This window comes from Chrysemys picta, chromosome 1, assembly GCF_011386835.1.
Source record: "Chrysemys picta bellii isolate R12L10 chromosome 1, ASM1138683v2, whole genome shotgun sequence".
NCBI classification, from domain to species: domain Eukaryota; kingdom Metazoa; phylum Chordata; order Testudines; family Emydidae; genus Chrysemys; species Chrysemys picta.
In genome coordinates, this window is record NC_088791.1 from 301,374,235 (window position 1) to 301,394,525 (window position 20,291).

At 46.4% G+C, this 20,291-nt stretch overlaps 1 protein-coding gene across 1 annotated transcript; it reads left to right on the plus strand.

Annotated features, from left to right (window-relative positions):
- The first annotated feature begins 17,121 nt into the window (after nt 1–17,121).
- LOC135980886 (myb/SANT-like DNA-binding domain-containing protein 2) lies at nt 17,122–19,799 on the plus strand. The gene is made up of 2 exons (XM_065581278.1): nt 17,122–18,045; nt 19,200–19,799. The coding sequence occupies exons 1-2, from the start codon at nt 17,511–17,513 to the stop codon at nt 19,691–19,693; spliced, it is 1,029 nt and encodes a 342-aa protein (XP_065437350.1). The 5' UTR covers nt 17,122–17,510; the 3' UTR covers nt 19,694–19,799.
- The last annotated feature ends 492 nt before the right edge of the window (nt 19,800–20,291 follow it).

Consider the following 20,291-nt stretch of genomic DNA (forward strand, 5'->3'; position numbering starts at 1 on the left):
AGGTTCACCCTTCTGTTCTCTCCCAGCTGGGTAGACTGTGGATGGTGTAGATGAGAGTGTGAAGAAATGGCATTTGCAGAGGGGCAGCACAGCTGGTGTATATTCTGCTTCTCATCAAGACCAGCTTCTCTCAGGAAAAGCCCACTTCGGAACCCAAACTCTGTTGAAATTTCCTTACAAAAACTCTTCATCCCTTAGACTGCCAAGCACGACTCAACTTCTCTTCAGCTCCCCAGCTCCCCTGTCTCCCCAATCACATGCCTCTCGCTCCTCTTCCATTAAGTGAGGCCTCTCCAATCACCCGACCCACCCAGACACATTTCCTGCTGCTCACCTCCTTCTGGTTCTTTAGCCAGTCTGAGCACTGGACAGGGCCTGCCCTCTGCCAGCCGGCTGGCTCCTGAGTCAAGGAATTAGGCCACCATCAGAGCTCAGGATGGGGGTCCGGAGGAGTGTATCTGGCCCTAGGGAGATAGGCATTATTATGGCAAAATGTGAACTACCACAAAAATCCATTTTTCATTTCATATTTATAATTTAATTTAAAAAAATCAGTCATACATTTCCAGACACAATGAAACAGATTTTCCCTTAATTTGTAGAACAATCGAAGAGGCGAGCCAAATGTCCTAAAGTAAAGAATGAAAACATTAAAGGGCCTGATTCTTCAGTAGGACCAGCTAGCATGGACCTCTGTGTATCCGAATGATTTTAAAGGGGTTTGTATTACAAATGGCATTTTAAATCATCTGTGTTCCTCCTTTTTGCACTAGAAAAGTTTTTAATTGAGAAACTAACATACGAAGCATAAAACCCTTCCAAGATAAATAAATAAAAATGTATGAGATTGGCACAACAGAAATGGACAGATAAAATGTTGTTATGCCATCAAGTGAAATAGAAGTCCCTATGGAATTTCTGTTGAAAAGGCTAAAGATAGTCACAATGATGGAACACTGTCCTCCTGTGATGGATTTGCTTTAACTTTCAAGGCCTTTTTTACATTTCAGAAACATGCTTCGTTTGGGACTCATAATATATTTACTTACTAATTATCAGTTAGATTGTGACCCAATCACTAGCTCGGGAAAGGGGGCGGGGGGCGGGCTGCATGTAGTTACATTATTGCAGGAAAAGCTGCAGGAAAGAATTGAGGCTGAAGGAATTGAGAGAGTTGAAGTTCCTTCCCCACTTCTCCCTGCTCTGAGGCATAAAGGAAGTTACCTCAACCCTGTTCAGGGTACAGCTTCTCTCTGCTAGCTAGTGTGTCAGGGAACAGAGCCACAGTCCCACACACTTGGTTGTGTGGAGTGGTAGAGGCCCCCTACATACCCTTTTGGTCTTAGTAATGGCAAGACTGCTGAAGCAGGATAGTTTGACTTGCTCATGCTTTTCTTCTATAAAACTCTCTCAAGAGTTCTTTGTACTGGATTAGTTCTTATCACATACATACAGTGTTACACATACCTACAGATCAGTTTCTCTTAGCAATGTTTAAGACAGCTGCTAAGTATTAGACAAGATGCATTTTAGCAAATCAACTTTCTTAAAAAAAAAAAAAGGGGGGGGGACCAGTACCTGGACTGAGATCTGCAAACATTTTTTTCTAAGCAGCATATTGGATTGGTCCATTGAATTTATGCCAATGAGGAATCACTTTATACTTGTTGAAACTGGGCATTGCTGGTAGATGACTGCAGAAGAAAAACAATCCTCAATATCAAAGATAAGTTTTTAGACTAGAAGGCTCATGAAATAGGTAATGGGACACAGAGGCAACACTTTTAAACCTGGCAGCCTAAAGTAAGGCTGCTAAATTTTCATTTAGGTATTTAAATAGAAGTGGCCTGGCCACCTGATGTCAGTAGATTTAAGAGCCCAGCTATAGGCACCCAGGTTTGAAAGTTTGGGGCCAGAGCCTTTCACCTGAAGGTCACCAAGTCAAATTCTGTCCACCTCATTCATGACTGAAAGTTATTAATAGCTGATGGCTGCTTAGGACCCTACATGGTGAGGAAGCATGGACCGGCAAGCTGGGAGTTAGGCAACCCAGGTTCAATTCCCTCCTCTACCACAGACTTCCTGTGTGACTTTAGTCTCTCTGTGGCTCAGTTCTCCATCTGTAAAATGAGGTAGCCCTTCCCTGCCTCACAGGTGGGATTGGGAGGGGAAAAATCCATTAAAGATAGTGATGCGCTCAGGTACTACAGTGATGGGAGCCCTATACAGAGCTAAGACAGATAGCCCTGGTCACCATTCATCTATTTCCACGTGACAAAGAACATAACTGGTTCTAGTTGGCACTTTCGTGGGCACTAGAGTTGTCACCTGCTCCGATTTGCATAAGGGCAGGGCTGAAATTGCAGGGACCGTCCAGCAGTGGTGTAAATCAAGACTATTAAGCATACTGATTTTGACTGGCAGCGCTTTGAAGGGTTTCTGAACCCTGCTCTGTACATGTAGGGGTCAGGCAGGCATGGAGGTGGAGACGGTCACTGAGTGGTGATAGAAGAAGGGATTGGCCAGATGGTCCTGCCAACATCTGTGTTTATCTGGAGCTGCAGCAGCCCCTATTGCCCGGTAGGCAAGAGAAGGTCCAGAATTGGGCTCTTCCTACCGCAATTCTGAAATGGCAGCGCCATTTCCACCACAGAAAGAAGTCCCAGGGACAGAGTGCAGGGAGGCAGACGTTAAGAGAATAGGCAAGGAAGGAGACAAGATGGAGGACTCTTCGTTTACCAGAGCTCTCGAGCTAATGCCTTCACCAGCACAAATTCCACACGTTTGTTTAACAAAACTGAAGTTTGTGGTTGCACTGACTGAGGTGCTGCACTTTACAACTATTTTTGATTTTAAGGGATAAGGCGAACTAACGGAACCCACTGAAAGCCTGATATTCAACTCCAGTCCCCCGCCAGTCACTCAGCCCTTCTCTGAAGTCGCCAGTCACTGCAGCACACTGTGGAGCCTGGGGTTAACAGAAAGTTCACTAACATTGAGAGAGTGGAATATACATCCTGTGAACCAAAGGAAATTAAAAACAGTCATATATTGTTGTGGGCAGAGAAAAACATTTCACTCTGCTCTAGATTAAAGCAAGCGAGGAAATGGCTGTGCAGGTTTTGTAGCAGCTGCCAACTTTAGAATTCCCAGATTACGGTGGAGATAAATAGATATAGTTAGTTTTCTTCAGCTCAGAAATGTACTGTGACCGCTCCTGTCTTCACTACTCCCTTGGCGGGCTTCCACATTCCCCAGCCAGCAGTCAACAAGGAGGAAGAGAGGGCATGAAGAAATTATTCCACTGCCTTTTGGAAAACAGAGAGTTGACCCTAAGGGGACACAAAGGCTGTGCTGAAACCTGGCAAGAGATGTCTCAAGGAGACCCCCAAAGAACTGAGATTGATCTGGGTCCACACTTCTCCAGTCATTCCCACTTTGACTATGTAATGCTGAGACTAACTGGCCCCTGGTCACCATTACATCAGTTCCTTCAAGGCCTATGGAATCCTTAAATCAAAGCACATTGAGCAGTAAGTGCTATCATTTCCATCTTGGAGTCAATTTGTATTAAAGGAAAATAGCAACAATTCATGCCAACGAAAGTTCTCCAGAGACGCTGGGCTCATGTTCTCCTGGGACTGTGGTTTGGCAGCAGAACCCGGGCAAACTAAAGTCTGGAGTACCGAAAAGCTCTCTCATACTGCATGAGCAAGGAAGAGGCTAATGTGGGATCTAATGAAAACACAGAAGTAGAACATGCGAAGCCTACTGAGATTTTTCGGAAGAGGTTGGTGTTCCTCTATGGGCACTTGTAAGTCAAGACTCAAGTGATCCCTGTACCACTGATATCAAAGATCAGCAATCATGCAATTATAGAGTGAGCTCCATCACTAACTGGAGCAAGACACCAATACTAATGGGTCACTTCGCACTCTGTCCAGAGCATAGGGAAGGAAGAAAAATAATGATCAGTACCCCCATATCCAATCCCCTGCCCCTTCAAGGATAACTTAATTAGTTCTGCCAATTTAAAATGAGATAAATTTGATAAAGTATGCAGGTCAGCCAGTGTTTAAAGTAACAAGTTGCCAGCCCCTAAAAGAAGAAATGGTGCTGGCACAGCCCAAAATGTACTGTCGAATCATGTCAAAAGTTTGCTTTATTTCTAATCTTCATTATTTGGTGGGAGGTCATAGTATCGTTGTCTGGGCAGGCTTATTTGGATATAGAATAATGTTTGTTTGTATAGTTGTGACAAACAGCTGTTTAGTTTGGAGTCCGTCACTATGCCCCTGAAACACATGAGCTCACAACTCAGACCTTTTCATGGATCACTCTTTAAAGATGATCCTAAACGTTTTTTTTAAAACTGGGTTTGTGCCATTTTTAGTTCCTTATGTATAAGACAGCTCAGATGTTTCTTCTATTAAGTTTCATCCCTGCTTGATTTTTGGCATTAAGAAATATCAGGTCTCCCTTGGAGAATCTACAGGACATGTACACCTATACCCTGATATAACGCGACCCAATATAACACGAATTCAGATATAATGCGGTAAAGCAGTGCTCCGGGGGGGCAGGGCTGCACACTCTGGCGGATCAAAGCAAGTTGATTTCACCTATAATGCGGCAAGCGGTTTCACCTATAACGCGGTAAGATTTTTTGGCTCCTGAGGACAGCGTTATATCGAGGTAGAGGTGTATATTGTTAATATCTCGAATCTTAAATTAAGAGAGGCATGTTGAACCCTTAACAAAGACATCCTTTCTCCAAAATAGAAACTGACTACTGAATTTAAATAGGGATTTGTGCACATGCATACCCCAGAAGAGGTTTATTCAATTAGAATAGAAATTCCTTCTCCTCTTGGTTGCTTAACTTTCCATCTCTGGATCGGTTTGATATTATCCTTTCATTAGCTCTTGAGTTACCATAGAATCTCCCAATCTAGATAGCACAGGAATTTCTAACATAACACACAAAGTTGCTTTGGAAGTCCCCTTTAAAAACAAACAAACAAACAAACTGACATTCCATGGAACCTACACCTGTCACTGCACATCTCTGTAACAAGGCAGCAGAAGGACTTCAACTAAAATATTTAAACTGTTGTATATCTTCCAAAGTCAATGTTCTTTCATATTTACCTATCTGCTAAGGTTTTGCTGACCGTCATACTGATTCATTTGTTGAGCCAAAGTCCAATACACAGACACAAAACAGTCTGGGATTCAGATACAAAGTAAAAATTAAATAGTGAACCTCCACTGAATGAGACAGGCACTTTTTCTTGAACGTCTGCTATCTCTTCTTCCAATAACTTCATTTTCACTTCATGGTCTTTCATTGTGTTTTGCATGATAGCTATGGCTTTCTGTTCTTCAGCTTGAAGATCTTCCAAAAGCACTTTGTTCTCATCCAGCAAGAACTGAATAAGCTCACTAAACTGGGCTTCAATTTTCTCCTTTTGTGATTACCTCAAGCTCTTCATACATTTCTTTTACAGGAAACACCTCATATGTTTCCCGCAGAAAAAACCCCCGTTGTTTGAAGAAGCATTGTCTCATTGCTGCTTAATCCTGTCAATTTCAAATTTATTTGCTTTTCAACAGACTATTCAAAAGAGACAATATGGCTCTGCTCCGAACACCTTTTCAAAATGAGAGTAAGAGACAGGCAAAATCCCCTGTGCATAAACAGAACAAGAACCCCCAAGCTTAGTAGCCATATATTGTACCTATCTAATAAATGACACCTAACCCAGAGTTCTAGAAGGCATCTGACTTGGGGTGAGTGAAGAAAAACCTAAAAATTGTACTAAGTTATTTCCTTTCTGGTGATCTCAGATGGCGAGCAAGACAATGGCCCATTGGGCAGTATTGGCACAGGATACTGTGAGGTGCAGAAGCTGAAGGATGTCAGGCAGAGCTCATGGACCACAAAAGGAGAGGTCCGGTAGACTCTCTTTCAGAAGAAAGACAATGTAGACCTGGCTTCAGACTATAAAGCTATGTCAGTATAACTATATCGCTCAGGAATGTGAAAAATCCACACCCGAGTATTGTAGTTAAACTGACCTTAACCCCCTGTGTAGCCAGCACTATGTCGACAGGAGAGCTTCTCCCATGAATATAGCTACTGCTCCTTGGGGAGGTGGATTAAGGTGTCTTCAGCTAAGCACTGCAGTTGCGCTGATGCAGCATTTTAAGTGTAGAAATGTCCTGTGTGTGTAAACTGGAGGTCTTAAATACATATGGTCCTGAAAAGGACACACTAAAGAATTCGAGGGGTAGCCGAAGAAGTGAGGTTCTTACCCACGAAAGCTTATGCTCCCAATACTTCTGTTAGTCTTAAAGGTGCCACAGGACCCTCTGTTGCTTTTTACTAAAGAATTCTTGTCCCAGGTCACCATGAACCAACTGACTAGCTGAATCTTGTATTGCTTTGTGATAGCTGGAGATGCTAATAGAGATCATACAGGCAATGGCATCAATCATTGCCTTCACAAGCCTGGCTATCATTCTCATTTTGAAAAGGTACTGAGGGCAGGCCAAAGGAGTAGATCCACAGAGTCCATTTGAATAGAGTTCACTTAAAAGGAAAGAAATCTGAAATTAGCTAGATTCGTATTAATGACATAGAGACCAGGGTCTCATTGTGCAAGGCACTGTATATACATACACAGTAATAGACAGTCCCTACCCCCAAAAACTTAAAGTCTGAACAGATGTGACAGCGAAAGGGTGGGGAGAAAGGAAATATTACTATTCTTATTTTACAGAGAAGAGATTCTCACTGGTTTTCCTCTGGAAGAACTGGCCTTTTCCTCCACATTATTTCTTTTGCACGCTACCCTTCCTAAGCATCTTTGCTGAGGAGAATATACATACTTTTAAAAAGGGAAAAGCTAGTACAACCCATTTACCTGTGAGCCCTGGATTCCCAGCATACCACAGAGACAGACACCTGGTCAGTTTAAGAATACAACTTCAGTTCTTCATTATGCTTTCCACACTTTTGGTGACCCACATTATTTTGCTGAGGAAGGGAGGCCTTGAACTTTGTGATCGCTCCCACTAGGTTTGCCACCAAGAAATTCTTAGGGAAACTGGGATCTGGGAAAACCTGTCAAAACAATCAGTGATGTGAGGGTTAAAATGTGGGGATTCATTCTTTCAGGTGGGATATTTACAATACTGTGCACAGGAAGGTTGAGCTTTAATACTTATGTAACCCTTCTGCCCCTCTGAGTTGGCAGCAACAAGGGCCGGGTTCAGTATCTAGGGGTTCCATTTCAATAACGCAATGCAAAACCAGCTCGAGCCCCCACCCAGTGACCTGGGACGATTACCCCGGGCGCCTCTAGGAGGCAATACTTCCCCTCTCGCAAGCACGGAGTCTGAGTGTAGCAAAAGCCTTTTAATAAAGGAGGGAAACAATGCGGCATTATGTTGGGGAAACACCACAAACAGGATTCATAACACAAACCACGAGCAAAAGACCCACCTCCAAGTAAGTTTGGCAATATCCTCAGGGTCTTAAGTCCAATCACCCCAAATTCCAACAACCCCAAAGTCTCTGTCCCTGGTCAGTGCTGCTCCAGAGTTCAAAAGTTTATCTGCAAAGTTTTACCCCCCCCAGCCTGGGCTGAAATGGGGGGAGGGGCACACGGAATGTTAAGGGGGCACCTTACATGGTCCAAGGCCGACTGCCCCACCTCTCTGTGGAGTTCTGCTGCAGCCTTTACCACAAATGGCTCCGCTCTACCAGCCGCGCCACATCACTCCGCTCCGCTCCTCCAGCCGTCCCCGCAAACTGCTCCCTGTTCTGTGGGCCACTCCAACCGTCCCACAAACTGCTCAGCTCTGCCAGCCGCTCCACTCCACCAGCTGTCCCATGAACCACTCCAGCTGCCCCCGCAAATGGCTCAGCTCTGCGTCACTCCGCTCGCTCGCTGTTCCATGGGCCGCTCCAACCGTCCCACAAACTGCTCGGCTCTGCAAGCTGCTTAGCAATATATCTTCAGGCTACCCCACTGGTTAACACAGCACTCAGTGATCTCAGCTCAGCAATTTTAGCTCTTTTAGTGATTTCAGCTTGTAGTAGGGGAGCCCCAGTGCTGGTGCACCATTGGCCCAAAGTGAATTCAGTTCAGCAACTTCTATCTAGACTCCTAATGGAAGCAAACTTAGCTCTGCTATTCAACAGTAGAGAGAGGGGGTAGTGTAATTGGTGTTCTGGGCCCTCAAAAGGGGCCCATACCATCAGATACACATACCTGTCCCCAACCTCTCTCAATTCACTGGGTTTTGTAACCCATGCCGCTTGTCTAGTGAGTGCTACTTAGTTACTGGTGAGTCCCTCTGTCATACAACAGTTCCACTAGCCCTGATTCACAGAATCAGGGTAACAACACTTTATTCTTCCTGCCCCAATAACAGAGAAACTGAGGATCGCACACCAGCCAAAGTAACCACTTTCAGTTGTTGTTGCCCCAGGCTAGGCGAGTGGGTGTGCCTATGCAAACAAGATCAGCCCCTGAAGTTCTTTTCCACCCTCGCCATAATTCACCACCAGATGTCAGGGTAGAGCTTATCCTGACTCTGCTTATACTTATGTTCATCAGCTCCCTGCAATAAAAACAGAGGTTTATGCTGTGATTTTTCAAGATCCTACAAAATGGCAGAGATTAGTGACATTTTTAAAAGACAACATGGATTAGCTCAAGTGGGCAGACTGAATGTTCCCACCAGAGCTTGTCCAGAAAAGAAAAAGATTCCTACTGGCTAGAGGCAGCTCTGTGAGGCAGGGCATCCATGTAGCTACTGGTTGGGGGAAGTGCAACATCCTTGTTGTAACCACACATTCATTTCCACATATGTGTGCTTTTAGTAACTACCTTGGCTAGCTGCTGTCTCATCAATATGTAATGCTCTTCCAGCCTTGCTGAGGGTTACTTTGTGTGCAGGGGAGGAAGGAAAACTTTTCTTCCCCTCCAACCATGTCTAGCAGCTAGGTGGGGCAGTGCCACCCTTATCTTCTGCCCAACTCCTCCTGACTATTTTGTTGTCTGCTTCTCTTCTTCTGACTATCTGTGGGTGGGTGAATACACAGTGGCAGCTGTTAGGACAATTTGCAAGAAGTTAAAACTGAAATGTTCAGCAAAGTCCTCCCTTGTTCCCACCCAACAAAGCTCTTACAGAAAGGAGAAAATTGCAGATGCAAAAAAGGGGGTATTAAACAAGGATTTTTGCTGCATTCTGCACTGTTCAAATTTGTGATAAACAGCTAATAGATTATAATCACATTTGGAATATCTGCACTGATCAATCAGAAGCTGTCCCCATTTTGGTCCCTCTGTCTTCATTTCCAGGGAGGGAAACCAAAAGGGAAAGATGGAATGGAGAAGGAAGGTAATTGGAGAAGTAAATCATTTTTTTCTTGTAAATTATAACCTGTTTAGTTGTAACATATTTGAACATGAAGAGTTTGCAACACTGCTGCATCATCTCACCAGGAAACAACCACAACCAGCAGGTAACCACTGCAGTAATGTGAAACTGAATTTATTTTATAGTAATTCAGTCGGATGGTTATTTGCCAAATCTTGTACTGTCTATACTTTCTACAGAAGTCTAGCTGCAGCTATAAGATTTTAAAGCAGCTATTTGGTTTGAGGAACACGTTTCCTAGTATCATCAAGGATCACATTAAGCAGCCAGAGCAGCACCCAGCACAGACTTGGCAATCACAGCACAAACCAATTGACTTCTGCATTGTCAACCCAACATTGAAAAAAACTGACCCAACCAACCAATACAAATCATCCAAAGAAGAGACTGTGTCTGCTCCCCATTCATCCCAATGGAATAAGAGCACCTGGGGCCAGTTTAGACTCCAGAATGGAATCTTGGCTTACTTGATTTTCCAAGGCCCCATATTCACTACACAATTAGCTATTTTCAGACATGGTTCTGTGCAAACCACATTGATTTATTGACTGTGGAGACACAAACAGGCAAGAACCTCGCAGATACAAAGACCATTTTCCATTTAGTCCTCAATCTGAAGGGGTATATAAGACACACATACAGGCCCTGCATGTGAGTAATTTCACCCAGGTAAGTAGTGCCAGTTTCCCAGGTGCTTGTGTTAAAGATCAGACCCCTTTCAGTCACCTCCAGGCTGTAAGAGTAAATTAAAGCCCCACCCTGAGGCTTTGAGAGCAGAAGGAGAGCTTCAGAGAGATGAGATGCTAATTATTGGAGGTGGGGGAGAAGCTTCTGGTTGGGGGAGTTTGCAGATCCCAACTGTGACAATCTGTACCTCAAAGCAGCACCCTGGAATCCCCATATTCACTGCTGTCGAATAATTATGATATATTTCATACAAAGAAGGCCAAGTAAGATATCATACGAGAGGTCATGACCTGCTGAAACCCACTGTTCCGTCAGACTATGCACATCATTAGTGTGTATGAAGTTATGAGATTTTGCTGTATGGTTGTTACTGAAATATGTCGCCATTCTGAGAGTCTCTAATGATAGTTTTCCAGTGACAATGACAAATGAGGTGACTAACAGGACCTGCAGGGGTTTGCTGCTTGTCACTAGCAAGGCATTGTGAGAGACAGCCCAGGTTGGAGAGTTAAGGGGGCACAGTGGTACCCTGGGGATCCCGTCACACTAACCTTTGGGGGTGTTTGGTTAGAGCACATCTCAGTCTCTCCCTGCTGTCCCTCAGAGGAAGGCCTTAGTGGCAGGTTGGGCTCTTTGAAGAAGCCCCAGGAGCTAATTAAGGAGAAGGTGACCTCGCAGGGCAGGAGCACCCCGCGGATAGGAGGCTCACTTGGCGGCAGGGGGACAAGGAAAGCCGGTCCAGTCCTTCCATGTCTCTGCCCTGCATGCAGAGGCGGCAGAAGTTGTGGCCATAGGGCAGGATGACAGGGTCAGCGAAGGACTCCAGGCAGACCAGGGCGCTGCAGCTCACTGTGCAGGGATGCGCTGGAAGAGGCAGCGGCCATGGCACAGGGCTCAGGTGCTGCTGCGCTTTTGGAGCCGCTCTCTACCCCATGTGTGGGGATGGACGAGGGGCTGGGCAGCCTCAGTTAGGAGAAAAGAAGCAGTGACTGCCAGCCCTGGGAAATCCTCAGTAAAGCATGGCAGGGTGGGCTCCTGCCCTGGGGCCACTGTTAGCTCCCTGTAGATCAGCTCCCAAGGGTCACTTGTGCAGTGGAGCTGCCTCCATCCCTTCCCCCAGCCCAGGCCCTGCTGATGTCTGGTAGCAAGGGGAGTAGGCTGGAACTGTCAAGCCATCAATCAGAGCCCCTCACTGTAGGGTCAGGCGAGAAACAGCCCCGATCGCCTAAGTGGAAGTTATATTTCACTGATTGCTTTGTGTTAGCAGTTGAATGGGGCCTGACTAGGCTTTAAATGATCCCCTCTGAGCTTTGGTTGTTACAGCCGTGAAATGAGGGTGAAACCCACCCCCGTAAAGCGCGGAGCCTCTGTAAAGGGCTAGGGAGAGAGCTGTACATCGGTTAATGCAGCACTCCACGCTATTGTTACCTTTTAAAGTATCAGCCTTTTGGTGTTTAACTAAACATGGTGCATCTAAAAGAATAATTCAGAAAAAGCCCCGTTAAAAGAAATATTTTTTATGGCATCAGTTGGACCATGCACCTAGCTCCACTGTAATCAGAGCTGTGCTGATTTACATCACAGGAGGCGGTGACCCACCAAAAATACAAGAAAATCACGTTAGAAAAGGGTCGGCCGTTTAAACAGCAAGTTAAATAAGTTGCAGTTAGGCCTGGTCTACAATAGTCTTCACTCGCAACCCCCCAAAGCAAGGGTTCTCACAACGACATTTTTCGTGGACTAATAATTTTTCCTAAAATAATTAACTTTATGAAAAACAAATCAGTATGCACATATACAGGTCCAAATCATTGTAATTTATTTATGTAGGGGTTTTTTGCAGACTCAATAATAAAAAAAAACGTTCAGTTGTGTCTATTGTTTACTGGACCTGCACAAAACAGGAACACAGATAAGGTGCTTTGTACGTTCTTGTCTTTTTTGTTGTTTCTTTTGCTTTTTGGTTGCTTTTTTAGAAACATGCTAGTCTAGTAAGTCTGCTGCTGTGAAAAGTGATATTTATATGTTTGTTAATATCACTTTTCACAGCAGACTTATGCAAGCCCAGGGATAAATTAAGCCCTGGATGGGGAAGTGGGTAGGGAGGCGGTGAGGGCCGGAGGGCGATGGGGGGTTGGATGGGGGGTTGGGGGAGGCAGTGGGGGACAGGAGCAATGGGGATGTGTGTATGAATGAGTGGCCAGGGGAGGCTGCCAGTGGGGGCCAGGGCGATGAGGGGGGTGAGCCCAGGGCCAGAGTCTGCTGCCATGTAGCTAGGGACCATGTCTAGAGCCCGAAGTCCCACCCGCCGCTGCCACATGGCTGAAGTCTGGGGCCAGAGGAGGCAGCGGGAGGCAATGGGGTGGGGAGCTTTGGCCCGGGGACTGGGGCCGGAGCCCAAAGCCCCATGGCTGGAGCCTGCCCCCCATCACCCCAATCCAAAGCCCAAGCCCACCATCCCCGGGAAAGCCGGCTCCCCCAACGTTTGTGTTGGGGGTGGGAGGGGAGGATCCTGTTGGTGGCCCTGGGGTAGGGGCTGCTGCTTTGCCCTCCCCACCCAATCACTGCCCATGAGGTTGCAAGAAAAGCCCCTGGTGGCCACATTTGAGAAACACTGCCCTAAAGTTTGCCACCATTGGTACACTGATACAGCTCCAGTGATGTTGGCAATGGTGGGCAGGGTGCTGGTTTCTGCTTGCCTTTTTACCAGTGTGCTCTCCAGGCTTGCGCTGAGGAGAGACTTAGTCAACCTAGTGATAAAAACACTGCTGGCTTCTTCTCTACACAAGTGCTGGGAGATGAAAAAAGAAAGCCAGCTAGGAGGCACGTGTCCCTTCTTCCTGTGTAGCAATCAACAGTCCCTCTACGACAACAACATGCAGTTTGGAATATACGGTGAGGAGGGAAGAGAGTCTGGTCAACCAGCAGACGGGTGCTCTCAGCAGCCTGTTCCCATGCAGATTCAACTATACCAAAAGCCACATTCATTCATGACAAAACAGCAATAACTTCCCCTCCACAACCCAACTCAAGACACACGGGGAGCCCATGGTAATTCCTGCCTATTTGAGAGAGGGTGCCAACTTTGGACTTACATAGCAACTCTACAACCCCCTCCCCCCACTCTGAGCCTCTTTTACTTTTCTTCTGTCCTTTGTCTGTCTGTGGTTGTGGGGAGGCAAGGGGGAAATGATGCAAAATCACTGCAGTTTTGTAAGTGAGAGAAAATATTTTGGCTACAACCTATTTGACAGTATTAATGATAATAAGGTAATGACAGCACCACAATATAGTTAACATCAAGATCACAACTTAGGAAGGGTGCAAGAGACAAAGGTGATTTGGGAAGTTACATTTTCCCAGTGGTATGTAGTTAATAAAACTAGAAGGTGTACACCACATGTGTCATTTAGAAACAGAAGCCTGCAGTCATGGAAAAGAATCCTAGAACATAGCACTAGCCATAGGCTGTAAAGTAATATCTAAAATAATCCCATAACCACAATGTGCCAGAATATAAATAAAGAAGAAGAATCTGTGATCCATCTATACATACAGCAAAGAGTCCTGTGGCACCTTATAGACTAACAGACGTATTGGAGCATGAGCGTTCGTGGGTGAATACCCACTTTGTCGGATGCATGTAGTGGAAATTACCAGAGGTAGGTATAAATATGCAAGCAAGAGTGAGTCAGGCTAGAGATGACGAGGTTAGTTCAATCAGGGAGGATGAGGCCCTCTTCTAGAAGTTGAGGTGTGAACACCAAAGGAGGAGAAACTGCTTTTGTAGTTGGCTAGCCATTCACAGTCTTTGTTTAATCCTGAGCGGATGGTGTCAACTTTGCAGATGAACTGAAGCTCAGCAGTTTCTCTTTGAAGTCTGGTCCGGAAGTTTTTTTGCTGCAGGATGGCTACCTTTAAATCTGCTATTGTGTGCCCAGGGAGGTTGAAGTGTTCTCCTACAAGTTTTTGTATATTGCCATTCCTAATATCTGATTTGTTCCATTTATCCTTTTACGTAGGGACTGTCCAGTTTGGCCGATGTACATAGCAGAGGGGCATTGCTGGCATATGATGGTGTATATTACCTTGGTGGATGTGCAGGTGAATGAACCGGTGATGGTGTGGCTGATCTGGTTAGGTCCTGTGATGGTGTCGCTGGTGTAGATATGTGGGCAGAGTTGGCATCGAGGTTTGTTGCATGGATTGGTTCCTGAGTTAGAGTTACTATGGTGCGGTGTGTAGTTATTGATGAGAATATGCTTCAGATTGGCGGGTTGTCTGTGGGCGAGGACTGGCCTGCCACCCAAGGCCTGTGAAAGTGAGGGATCGTTGTCCAGGATGGGTTGTAGATCACTGATGATACGTTGGAGAGGTTTTAGCTGGCGACTGTATGTGATGGCCTCTGGAGTTCTGTTGGTTTCTTTCTTGGGCTTGTCTTGCAGTAGGAGGCTTCTGGGTACACATAAGGTGCCACAGGACTCTTTGCTGCTTTTACAGATCCAGACTAACATGGCTACCCCTTTGATATCTATACATACTGTGTTGTTGGCAGTTTTCTGTGCCTTCAGTTATAGTTTTCATGTCTTTAAAAAAAGACAGCAAAAACTAGTAATTTAGAATGTAAATTCATGGATGCAGGGCTCATATCCTGTTTGTCTGTACTCAGGTTGCTATATAAGCACTATAGTAGTAGTAGCAGTAGTAAAGGAAAGGTTTACATTCTCCCAGCAATGGTATATGTGTGTAATAATGGTGCCCTCCAGTGGACAGCTGTGTTAAAAACAGTCTGAAGAAAATTAGGAGGCCAAATTCTGCTTTCATGTGCACTCCTGGGATTCCCACTGCAGTTAGTGGGAGTCATAGACTTAGATCCAAAGGCAGACTTTAGCTCTATATGAAGACTTATTGCTTTTGGATGCCAGGACATCTTTTGCTGACTTGGTGATCTGGGCTTAGTTCAGGTTAGGCCTTATCTACACGGGGGAAACTGACCACATAGCCATTCTGGAATAACGATCCCAGTATAATTTAGCTAGTGTGAGGTAGCTCCCTATGGAACATTCTATTCCAGACCAAGAACGACTTTGTTCTATTCTGTGGGACAATACAGAGCAATGTGGAACTGCCCTGCTGTGTAGTATATTCTACCTGGCCACGTCAGCCCTATCATGTTAACAACTGGAAACTAATATGACCAAATGTTTTGTGCTGATCACTACAATTTATTGCCAAGCATGAGGTCCAGTTCATCCACGTCTTTTCTGAAGCAATTACTGCCATCAGGAACTGCCCCCTTTTCTATGGTTTACAGACTTTCTGATCTATTGCAACTCACTCATTTCTTCCTCCTCTATATGATTTAAGAGTATAACACTGTGGTGGTCATCTGAGCAGCCCCTTGTGCCCAGGGTGCCTCTGCAGAGCCCCACCTCTGTTTTCCCCTTCTTCAGGGCTCCTGAAGCTCCACACAGTCTCTCTTCCAATCACAGCCCTTCTTGTGGTCTGGTTGTTTACTAATACAAAGTTTGAAAAAACAAACACAAAAGAAATCTTGCACCCAACCTTAAACTGGGCACAGTCCTTCCTCCCTGCAGTGCTGCCCTTTCCTGCTCTCTGAACAGCTGGAGAAGTAATAAGGCCTAGCCTGCCTTCTCCCAAAGGATAAACAAAACCTTTAGCTGGGCCTTCTTACCCAACCCCTCCTCGGGGACCATTGCAGCTTAACTCTGTGGTTCCCCCGTCTAGCTCTGCTCTGCCCTCACTGAGGCCTCTTCTGACTCTTTATAGCCCAGCTTCAGCCCTGCCCCCTTAATTGTCTCACCTGTGAGAACCTGCTTTGGTACAGGGGAGCTGTCCCTATTTTAATCACAGACAGAGCTTTTCTGGGAAACTGGCAGTCTCAAGTCCACAGGCCCTATTTTCTGTTCTAGCTGAATTCTGCTCAGTGCAGGAACAATGGTGGTAAGGAGGGGAGCAGTGAAAAGTAACTTTAAACCACCTTTGTGGTCCCCACATTCAGGGGCTGAGGAAGGGCTAATTCAGTCTCTGGTGCCACTTAAAGCAGCATCAGGCTGTTCTAATTTAAGACCAGCTATTTAAGGTCGCTTGGGCTATTTGGGAATAGGCAGAGTAGGCCCCTTATTCCTCTGCCATAACCCCTATATCAGGAGCTGGGGAAAAGGTGGTGGAGAGAGACCGGTTGTGTTCATGTCATATGGGGTTCTCTTTATGCTCACGGAATCTCCAGCTGTCTGGATAAGGTGACTACGGCCTATTCACGGTGACTGTAGGGTAAGTGAGAATAAAGCCCCATGGGTAAAAATTCTAGTACGAGTTACATGAATCACCTTGAAATGGGATTGCACTGATGTAACAGAGCTAGATTCTACTCTCAGTCTGTGTGTGTAACTCTTCTGCCAGGTGGCTAAAGGCAGCAATTTATCTGGGGTCCCTCTTGGCAAATAAGTAAACCAAGTTGACAGCTAGGAAAACAAAATGCAACCTCCCTTTGTGCCCTAAACAAGCAGAACTTCCCCACTCCCAAGAACTGGGCGACTGTGTATAAACAAGGGACTCATTAGGGGAAAGGGAACACTGTCATAAACTCAGGAAAAGCCAGCAACAGAATCTATATCCAAATAAAGCATGAAATACCCCCCCTTGCCAGTAAATGTGGCACTAATCCATCTAACTCCCTTTCCTCCTGCCAAAGAGAATATCCCACAGGTCCCTTAGCCACATCACCTCACCCATCCACCAACCCCCCCTCACGGTTTGGATCAGCAAATAAGGGCAGTCCATGTAACAGTCTTCACATGTCTACTTCTAGTCCCAAGAGAGCTGTTTGCCTGGTCCTGCCTGGAGGCACCACCACTTAACCCAGCTTAGTGATTCAGCTTTATGGAGGTGCTGGGTAGGTGGGGTCTCACCAAAGTCCACTTAATTCTGCTGTTGCTGCTCTCTGCACCACTTCTTGCCATTAAGGCCTGGTCTACACTACGACTTTAATTCGGATTTATCAGCTTTAATTCGAATTAACCCTGTAACCGTCCACACAACGACGCTATTTAATTCGATGTAAAGGGCCCTTTAAATCGATTTCTGTACTCCACCCCAACGAGCGGAGTAGCGCCAAAATCGATTTTAGCAATTCGAATTAGGGTTAGTGTGGCCGCAATTCGATGGTATTGGCCTCCGGGAGCTATCCCACAGTGCATCATTGTGACCGCTCTGGACAGCAATCTGAACTCGGATGCACTGGCCAGGTAGACAGGAAAAGCCCCGCGAACATTTGAACTTCATTTCCTGTTTGCCCAGCGTGGAGAGCACAGGTGACCACAGATACCTCATCAGCACAGGTAACCATGCAGGCTGATAATCGAAAAAGAGCACCAGCATGGACCGTGAGGGAGGTACTGGATCTGATCGCTGTATGGGGAGAGGATTCAGTGCTTGCAGAACTTCGTTCTAAAAGACGAAATGCAAAAACTTTTGAAAAAATTTCCAAGGGCATGATGGAGAGAGGCCACAATAGGGACTCTGAGCAGTGCCGCGTGAAGGTCAAGGAGCTCAGACAAGCCTATCAAAAAACAAAGGAGGCAAACGGTCGCTCCGGGTCAGAGCCGCGGACATGCCGCTACTACGCCGAGCTGCATGCAATTCTAGGGGGGGCTGCCACCACTACCCCACCTGTGTTCGTGGATTCTGGGTCGGGGATAGTCTCGACGCCTGAGGATTCTGCCGATGGGGTAGAGGAGGAGGAGGAGGATGAGCTTGCAGAGAGCACACAGCACTCCCTTCTCCCCAACAGCCAGGATCTTTTTATCACCCCAACTGAAGTACCCTCCCAAGCCTCCCAAGCCAGTACCCAAGACTCTGACCCCATGGAAGGGACCTCAGGTGAGTTTACCTTTTAAAATATAAAACTTGTTTTAAAAGCAAACGGTTTTTAATGATTACTTTGCCTGACTTTGCATTCGCGGTCAGTTCAGCTACTGGAAAAGTCTGTAGCTACTGGAAAAGTCTGTTAACGTGTCTGGGGATGGAGCGGAAATCCTCCAGGGACATCTCAATGAAGCTCTCCTGGAGGTACTCCGAAAGCCTTGCCAGAAGGTTTCTGGGCAGTGCATCTTTATTCCCTCCTCCATGGTAGGACACTTGACCACGCCATGCTTGCAGCAAGTAATCTGGTATCATTGCCTGACAAAGCCTGGCAGCGTATGGTCCCGGTGTTTGCTGGCATTCAAGCAACATCTGTTCTTTATCTTGTTGTGTAATCCTCAGGAGAGTGATATCACTCCTGGTAACCTGGTTGAAATACGGGAACTTAATTAAGGGGACAGAGGTGGCCGTTCCTACTGGGCTGTTTGCCTGTGGCGGAAAATAAATCCTTCCCTGCAGTTAGCCAAGCGCAGATGGGAAATTGGCCCTGAGTTTTTCGCGTTTGGCTAGCAGGGATCTTCCCTGATACCAGCCACGCGGTGGGGGGAAGGGTACCATGATCATCCCAGAGAATTCATGGCGAGGGGGGGGGGGGGGGGTGGCGGCGGCGGGGGGGGGGGTAGTTTGGTGCCTGCAGGGATCTTCCCTGATACCAGCCACGCGGTGGGGGGAAGGGTACCGTGATCATCCCAGAGAATTCATGGCGAGGGGGGGGGGTTAGTTTGTTTTCTGGTGCTGCTGAATGTTAACAGAAAAACCGCAGCACTCTACTTGCCTGAAGGGGCCCAGACAAGCCCCACCACACTGCCCCCCCCCCAACTGGCTGAGATTGGCCAGGCTTCTGCAGCACTCTACAAGCTATGCTTGGTATGTGGGAAAGCACGGCGCAGAAGCTTACCATGGCCGCATGCAAGCCGAATTCTGTTGCCCAGACCTGTGATCTCTAGCAGCAAAGCCACAGGCACTCAGCATTAAGAGGCAAAATGCGACCTTGCACAGAAATCACATGTGCTATGTAATGTGAACAGTGTTGGTCACCGTGAAAGAGTATAAGCATTGTTCTGCAAAATGTAGCTTTTAAAACAATTCTCTCTTTTTTCCCCTCCCTACAGCAGCTGCAAATTCCTCAAGCCTCCCTCCTCCATCCCGAAGGTTATCACAGATAAGGCGTCGTAAGAAGAAGACGCGAGACGAGATGTTTTCTGAAATTATGCAATCCAGCAGGAGTGACAGAGCTCATCTGAATGAGTGGAAGGAAACAGTTTCAAAGTATAGGAAAGAAGTCAGTGAACGTGAGGAGAGGAGGGACCAACGTGAGGAGAGGAGGGACCAACGTGAGGAGAGGAGAGACGATCGAGATGAGAGATGGCGGCAGGAAGACCAGAGGATGAAGGATGCAACGCTGGGGCTGCTCCGGCGTCTGGTGGAGGTTCAGGAACGGCTGCTGGAAAACAGACTGTCGCTTCAGCCCCTGTTCCACCCTCCCCCCTCCCCATGTTCCGTATCCTCCTCACCCAGACGTGTAAGAACGCGGGGGGGGAGGCTCCGTACACCTTCCCATTCCACCCCAGTAGACAGCCCAAGCAAAAGGCTGTCATTTTTTTAACCTTTTCTTTGTGGCTTTTTCCTTCCCAGCAATCCTCCTCCCAAATACCACCCGGGTTCCCTCCCTCTTTTTCTAATCTATTAATAAAGAATAAATGATTTTTAAATGATAGTGACTTTATTTGGTTTGAAAGAAAGCTGGGGGAAGGGGCAGGGTGGGTTCCTTACAGAAAATCAGTCAGTAAAGGGGGAAGGTTTTCATGAAGGAGAAACAAACAGATATTTCACACGGTAGCCTGGCCAGCCATGAAACTGGTTTTCAAAGCTTCTTTGATGCACAGCGCTTCCTGGTGTGATCTTCTAATCGCCCTGGTGTCTGGCTGCGCGTAATCAGCAGCCAGGCGATTTGCCTCAGCCTCCCACCCCGCCATAAAGGTCTCCCCCTTACTTTCACAGAGATTGTGGAGCACACAGCAAGCAGAAATAACAATGGGGAGATTTCTTTGGCTGAGGTCAGAGCGAGTCAATAATGATCTCCAGCGGCCTTTTAAACGGCCAAATGCACATTCTACCACCATTCTGCACTTGCTTAGCCTGTAGTTAAACAGCTCCTGACTCCTGTCCAGGCTGCCTGTGTATGGCTTCATAAGCCATGGCAT